At 41.0% G+C, this 8,056-nt stretch overlaps 1 protein-coding gene across 1 annotated transcript; it reads right to left on the bottom strand.

The window, feature by feature from the left end:
- Positions 1 to 2,096: 2,096 nt before the first annotated feature.
- Positions 2,097 to 8,040, bottom strand: LOC145488503 (quinone oxidoreductase 1-like). Its single transcript, XM_081467385.1, has 5 exons — positions 7,768 to 8,040; positions 6,852 to 7,044; positions 6,090 to 6,305; positions 4,543 to 4,722; positions 2,097 to 3,047 (listed from the first exon to the last, which is right to left on the bottom strand). The coding sequence occupies exons 1-5, from the start codon at positions 7,954 to 7,956 to the stop codon at positions 2,746 to 2,748; spliced, it is 1,080 nt and encodes a 359-aa protein (XP_081323511.1). The 5' UTR covers positions 7,957 to 8,040; the 3' UTR covers positions 2,097 to 2,745.
- Between the last annotated feature and the right edge of the window lie 16 nt (positions 8,041 to 8,056).

Below are 8,056 nucleotides of genomic sequence, written 5' to 3'. Positions count from 1 at the left end.
ACTGTTGTCACCATACAATAAAATTGAGCATCCATTGGTCTTTCCTTTTGTCATGATCAGTTACAATAAATTTGTACGCTACTGGCCATATGAATCAAAATCTATACGGAGCAGATGTTTTTCAATATTTACCGAGCCAATCTGTTCCTTGCATTGACAATCGTTATTATTTTCTTAGAATTGCGGCACCTTTCTGTCTAAATTGTTTAGTTTACATACCTCTTATAGCCTTACTAATCGAATTCGAGGTCCGTATTTTAAGTTACGAACCGATTTTTCCCTAAGGCTCCGTAAGTTAAAGTACGGGCCGAGAAGACTAGGTGAGTAAGTTAGTTATTTATTACATCTCTGCTGTGTGTCTGCCGGGTTCGGGAAACGATTTCTACTCACGCGGAACCACTTCAAGTGACTGACACACGTCGAAAGCAATACGATGTTAATTCGAAATCGTACGTACACAATTAAAGAAAACCAGGAAATTATTTTAACTTTTATCTGGAATTGCCACGATTAATAAGAACACGAGGTGAGAAATCGGGCTGTATAGTTCCGACAGCCGCCTAAATTGACCATTAATTGTTTTCTTTGTTTTAATTTGCACTCCAACAAGCGTGCATGGCATTACTGATTAGGCGTCGGTCATTTCCGCGTTCCAGCATACAATGATTGACACCCAGTTTCAGGCAATGTTTATTTTCAGTAACTTCTAGTTAGTGTTCCTATATTTCTAACTAACAAAGGAAGTTTAACGAAATGGTAACCACAATCTTGAAAGAAAATTCCGTGTATGAGCGAGGTTATACAAAATAGCGTCATCAAACAGCGGGTGTTGTTTTACTAAGAAAAAAAAAACAAACTCATTTCAGTATCAAGAACAAGGGATCAAACAAGGTCAAACAAGTGACAATTGCCGTCTCTGGTTCGGTACTTTAATTGTCTAATAAAATTGGTTCTTTTCTGAAAGAAACCGTCCAGTTAGCCGCATTGTGCTTTTCGTTTGGGGCCCATATTAACACCTCAAAAACATGCTTCTCAGTGTCAGGGACAAAACACAAAACACTTATAATATCACTTTCTTGAAGTAACAATATTCAAGGCAAATGAAATTAAATTGTTGTTTGATAGAGCAGTTGTCGTAAAGCAAAAACCAAAGTAATCACTCTGGCCAATCACACAGGACACAGACAATACAGTGAACCAATCCAAACTCGAATTAATTACATGTAGCTAACGCAAAGCTCGGGAAAACGAGTGCGAGTGAGTTACAATTGGTTTTGGTTTTAATTCTGATTGGATGGAAAAGTGGCGCGAGTTATTCAAGCCAATCGTATAGCATAGTTGATGCAAAACCAGTTACTTTTCGATACTCAAATGAAAACCGCTCTAAAACAGCGTATGCAAACACTGGCGAAGTTTAACCTTCTAGCTTGTGCCTATAGAAGGTTTTCACTGTCACGAAACGAAAAAATAAATTGAAAACTATTCAGTGGATAAAGTCAAGAAATTTTCACATTATAGGGGACAGATAAAGAAGACACCTCTCCAAGTTTTGGGTCTCTGCGCTTTCCCAAACTTCAGATATTCGTCGAAATATTTTGCGCCAATTCACAGAGCCCAGTATGGAGCCGCCATGTTGGTGGAGCTCTGTGATCCACTAACATGGCGGCCGGAAAATAGTGCAAACATCTGGAAATTACTTTGGCTATCTAGGCGACTGATAATCTGAATTGAACCCACAAACATTTACACAGGCACTTTTCCTAACATTTTAAGTCCTAAAAAGGCTAAAAGTCACTAGATAAGTGTATATTTTTCCACAAACGCGATCGGAGCGGTATGTCACGCACCGCCATAACTCTAGCCTGCGAACAGGCTCCCGGTTGGTTTTAGAGCGAGCTAGCCGAGTGTAGTCTAGGGCGAGCGGGACGAGCCGAGAGCGGTCTGGACTCCCACTCGCTTCGCTCACGGAATCACGCTTTCGCTCGCCGAATTTTTTTTCCGCCCTCGCTGGAAGCCTGTTCGCAGGCTACCATAACTCTGAACTTCAAACCGGCGCTGGCTTCCAAACAAAGTATGCTATTGGGCTGAAAAGTCGTAAACAGATATAAGTTTAGATCTCCCTATGCCTTTTGAGGATCAAAATTTTCGTGGCTCTTTAGTTTTGGATTTTGGAATTTGATGACGTCACGTGAAAACGATCTATATGTATATGTCAAGAGAGAAAAAAAGCTTCAGCCGAATGATTATATCATCACTGCGGTAATCGATATCTTCGAAGGATTAGATCCGGCTCACCTTCAGGACTCTTGTCATCGGCGTTTTGCTACAAGCTGATCACATGATCACATAGGGCCGATCACGACAAAAGAACATGACGCAATGAACCAATCAAAACTTGACTGAAGCACGAACACTAAACCGCAAAACGATTGGTTCTTTATTTACCCCATTCTCGTCCCCGGTGCTACTCGCTGTTACCTCCTTTTCGCTGACTACGTGACTAAAAGAAACGGAGGCTGCTGGAGAAGGGAATGATTTTAACCCTAAAAACATGCATGTTTGCTACTCTTGGCTGCTACAGGTTGCGTCATTTTCTGGACTGCAGCAAACTCAAAGCATCGAGGTCACGCTAAGAAGCTAGCTAAAAAACCCCTAAACTCTCTTATGGTTTTCAAATATCTAGAAAGAGCTACGTTCCATTTTCATTCAAAAGTTTGGACTAAAACTGCGAATTTCATTCCAGCTTTACGGTTTAATCAATATTTTGCCCGTAGACTTTCCGCTCTCCAGCAACTCGTAAGCTTTCTTTCCTTCCGACAGAGGTAGCACTGTAAATTCACCAAACTTTACTTTGCCCTCTTTGATCCAGTCAAACACTTCGGAACTTCGCCATTTGAGATCCTCGTCTTTGGCAACGTGGTGAAATAAGGAAGGTCGGCAGACGGAATAGGACCCTTTTGAGAGGGTGTTGAGATCGATGGGATCAGGAGGTCCTGAAACTATTCCATACGACACATTGATGCCTTGGATGGCCAAACAGTCGAAACCTGTGGGCACAAAGTTGTACCTTATAACAAATCAAAAGCAACGCTGCTCAATTGGCCATATTCGTGTTGTTGGTATTGGACTGCAGTTAGCTTTCTCATGCGGGAAAATATCATTAAAAAGAGATTAATGTTATCTGCATTCGAAGGCTCCTCGCATTAGCCTGAGTTGCGAACTACTGTAGTTCCAGTTGAAAAGCGACAGTACGAACATGGGCTATTTTTCGATCTCTAACAGATCAAACAGAGAAAATATCCACGGGATCTGCAAACAGTGTAGACAATACTGGTTGTTTACCATATATCCAAAAATCTCAAAACTTTCGGTCAGAATATAAATGTTAAGACAATTTTGGCTTGACCGACCGCGGAAATTTTCGAAATATAAACGGAACGTCATGAACGGTAGTCCAAAAATTTCCATCCAAAAAATCTGAGCACTTGGAAATGTGCTTACCATTTGCAATTATCTTGGAATTATGATTAGGTTGAACTCGTCCTAGTCTTTCGGTAAATTAGCAGTTTTTGAGTAAATGGTAAATGGCCAATGTGAACGGAACTTACCATAAATTACAATATTTAGAGAGGAAGCCACATCAGCCTAAACCGCAGGTTTACATGCGGTTCCTCTATCCTGGTAGAATTAGAATTTGGAGATGTTGGTTTTTGCTGAGGGAGAACAACCGGACAACCCGGGGAAAAAACCTTGGAGCAAGGCAAGAACCAACAACAAATTCAACCCACATATGGCACCGGGCCGGAATCGAACCCGGGCCACATTTGTGGGAGGCGAGCGCTCTCACCACTGCGCCATCCCTTTGACGAACCGGTTTCTCCGTGTAAATGGTAAACAACTACTACGTAAAAAAACAAAAATCACCGGACGCCTTAGAGGCCAGACCCAGACCACGACAAGACACAATAACAAGTGCTAACTTTAAGCCTTTAATTTCAGGAGTTTGTTTGACTTGCACTTATTTTGACGAGGCGCCAACAGATTAGCAGAGGATGTAACTGAATTTAATTTAAAAAAATCCTCTTGTTTATTAACCCTTGTACATTAAATTCACGTTACGTGTGAATTCCAAAAGAAGTGACTACTCTAAAAATTTAAGTTACACTCGGACTAACTGGCCACACAGCAGAGCTTAACCCTATTTTCGTAGCACGACTGCACGAATGATCTGGCCTATGTCCATCTCCCGCCGAAATCTAGTTACATTACTATTAATCGTCTTTGGCAGATGACCATGTTAAACTGACTTGGTTGGGGTTCAGGTTTAGCACAAATTTTGTGAGTAGATGATACTAGGAAGACGCTACAAAAAGGGCAAATTCCCTCTACCACTACTGATAAACTTTTTAAAAAGCATTTACTTCGGTTTAACACGCCAACATCCTTACTGGAAGATTCATTACGTATTCCGGTCAAGGAAATAATTTGTTAATGGCATGACATATACTGATATAGATCTATTCACACGCCTTCTTACCATACCTTTTCTAAAGGTCGTTTTCCCAATTCCATCATAAATGACATTCACGCCTTTACCATCTGTGATCCTGTTAACTTCTTCAACAAAGTCTTTCTGTGAATAAAGGATGACCTCATCTGCCCCAGCCTCCTTCGCTTTTGCTGCTTTTGCCTCGGTGCTAGTTGTTCCAATCACAAACGCTCCTGTAAGAAACGTTGTACGAAAAAATTGATTTCAGCCCCTTCCCTTTGTATTTACAATTACCATAAATCCTCGAATAGCGAAGCACGCGATGACGTCATAACTCAGACAAACTCAGACAAATAAAATGGGATGGTGGAAGATTTGAAGCTTTTTCAAGCGCGTAAGGAAGTGTTCCTAAAACAATTTTTAAAACGAAAATTTGGCGTCCATTTTCCTCCTATTTCTCTCAGAAAACGCTTATGTTGTCTGACTCTCGCAGAGTTGCAATAATTTGCATTCTATTTTTAGTCTTCGCGCGCTTCGTTATCAGCGCCCAGGGCGCTTATTTCAAATTTAGAAGAAGACGCGGGGCGCTTATTCGAGAGAGGCGCTTAATCGAGCGGGGGGAGGGGAGGCGCTTTTTTAATTTCTCCCAAATCGTGGTCAGAAATGACCGGCTTTTTTGTAATATCTGTATAAGTGTCAGCCGGTCCCTCAGAAGTCTCAGAAGGATCCTGTCTCTCTTGAAGAACTACGTAGTATAACCCGTTTAGCCAATGTAGACCCGCTGTATAAGGTTGGTTGGGCTTCAGGCAATGATTCAGCAGACCTTCACTATCATCAGTTACGACGGTCAATGTGCAGTGCTTGAATGAGTCGATAATCAGTCGCTTGTGATTGAACACGACCAAAACTATACATCCTTTGTTGTCTCAGCACTCTTCCATAAACCAGATGGAGGAGAGTGGGGGCGCTTATTCCAGGGGAGGGACTTATTTTAAATTTTGGCTGACAGGAGGGGCGCTTATTCAAAGAGGGCGTTTATTAGTGGGGAGGCGCGGTATATCGAGGATTTACGGCATATTTAACCATGACGAGGAAACTTCGAGGGTGTTTAGTACGTCTTACAATGTTTTCTTTAGCATCATAGTAGCAGCATTTCATAATCACGTCACAATATATAAAACCACTTTGAGGTTGCACTCGCCATTGTGAATATCAGAAAACCACCAAAAATGACGGTAAAAAACAAACAAACAAACAAACAAAAAAACATTGCTAAAATTATTTCTGAAAAAGCCAAAATAACTTCATGAAAGTTGAATTTTTTAATCAGAGAAGAAAATTCGAAATTTAGAAAATGCATTTCAAAACACGGTTTCCATGGAAACACCAACTTGGAAGAGCTATGACGTGTCAAACCAAATTATTTTCAACAAATTTCAGATAAAATCACAAAGTTTAACAGCATTTACGTAAATATTGAAAAAGTTATCTCCAGTTAAAGTCACCAAAAATGAAACTGATGTTAGCATTTGTTTTTGGTTATTGACTTATATGCTGCCTGCTTGTAGGCTAATTATTGACCTGGCACTCCATAAATCACCTGCATTCTTTGCTACTTGGCACACCAGGGACCCAGTCCCCCCAGCAGCTGCATGTATCAACACTTTGTCCCCAGGCTTCAATCGGCCAGTTGTGTACACAAGGTAATGTGCGGTCATTCCTTGTATCATGGCTGTAGCTGCTTGTTCAAAGCTGACTCCAGTTGGGATTTTTACAAGTCTTGAGGCAGGCACTTTAGTGAATTCAGCATGTGCTCCTAGCAGCAGAGAAGACATTTTTGGTATTGAGATCCGATTTTCAGTATTGAAGTTCTGTTAAGTGGGACATGAAATCTGGTATAAGGGGGTTAATTAGTTGCTATTTAAATACTTAATGAGCATGTCAAACAATAGTGGTAACAAATAGTTTGAAATAATTTTCAACTGAACCTAAACTAAACTCTGGATACTGGGCACTTACATTTGAACTTAGATGGGAGTATATAATGTAAACGTACTTATTGGAAAACGGCACCTATAATCATTACAAATTAAAATCTCTTTGACATAAGGATACATTTAATTTGGGGTGTGGTCATTCTATGATATGAGGATGCTACAGAGTAAATCCAATCATTCAACTTAAGCTACATGTGATAGCAAAGAGTGAGATTTATAATCCATGCCATCCTCCTCCCTTTTGCAACTTTCTAGATCCACTCAGAAACTTTAATTCTCATGTAGGTACTGCCAGACTCAAAGTGTGCAATGTTGTGGGGAAAAAAAGCATGCATGACATACACCTCTATATCTTTTCAACTCACCAGATCCAACAACCGTAAACGCTACTCTCTCCCCTACAGCCACACTACCTACTTCAGCACCTAGCTTTTCCACTATCCCAGCAGCCTCAACACCTGCTGTCAGAGGAAACTTGGATCCCAGTGACTGTATAAGCCCTTTTTGTATGACAACGTCCAGGTAGTTCAGGCCACAGATCTCATTTTTAATCAAAACCTACAGAAAAGAATGAATTCACAATTCTCTGAGAGAAAGTATGACTTAACCTGTCTAAAGATTGAGGGGGGTGGGGGGGGGGGGGCGCAGAGGTGAGGAGAGGTTGCCATCCCTGTCAATTTTTCATATAAATTAAGATAAGGATATGGAAAATGACAAGAGTGTGGCTTCAGAATTAATTTTGGTCCATCTGAAGGAGAGATGTCTCACCTATTTAGAGACATCAACATTCCCCCTGCACATACCCCAGGCAGTTGACTAGTTGATGCATGGGTGGGTGGGTGGGAATTTGACATCAGTGGTTAATATTGGGGTGGGAAATTTGACACTATCTGGGGGGGTAACTGGGGTGGGATTTGAACAAGTTACCTTGAGGTCCTGGTGAAGCGTTGCTACAGGGGTTGTTACTGAAGGCATCAAAAGACAACACTGTTCTTTGTACACATCGAGGATCGAAAACAATACCTTAAATAGGTTTGTATAGTGTTTGAACGTAAAATTTAAAGTCTCACGGAAATTTACTAACTTCTATAGATAATTATTCTAGGCACGCTAGCGTTATTACATATCAAAGACCTGAAGCCCTCTTTGACTTTCATAGTTGCCAACAATTATTTTTACGTCTCATGCAATCGTCTATTTCAAAATCCTTGCGACCCCCGTTGGATGTCGACAAGGCATGTCTAAGATGACAAATAGACTGGTTCACTATCATATTTTTACCTCTCCTTCCCCGGGCTCTGGCTTTGCCACCTCGGTATACTTCAGCTTCGACGAGTCACCAAACTCCTCAATTACAAGTGCTTTCATAGACATACTTCTATAGAAAATTTTGGCAGTATCTCTAACAGTGCAAGGATTTCGGAACAGCGCCACGCCAACTTCCAGAAAGCGCCTTCGAACAATTACCATCCTCAAGCATAGCGTGACAGCTTAGCTTGATAATTTTATTTTTCCGCCAGCAATACTCTAAAGACTTGGCAGTGGTAACACGCACAAATTATTGCCCAAG

The sequence above is a fragment of the Orbicella franksi genome, chromosome 1 (assembly GCF_964199315.1).
Source record: "Orbicella franksi chromosome 1, jaOrbFran1.1, whole genome shotgun sequence".
Lineage (NCBI taxonomy): Eukaryota > Metazoa > Cnidaria > Anthozoa > Scleractinia > Merulinidae > Orbicella > Orbicella franksi.
The sequence above is the reverse complement of the archived record's forward strand: the minus strand, read 5'-3'. Positions and strand labels throughout refer to the sequence as shown.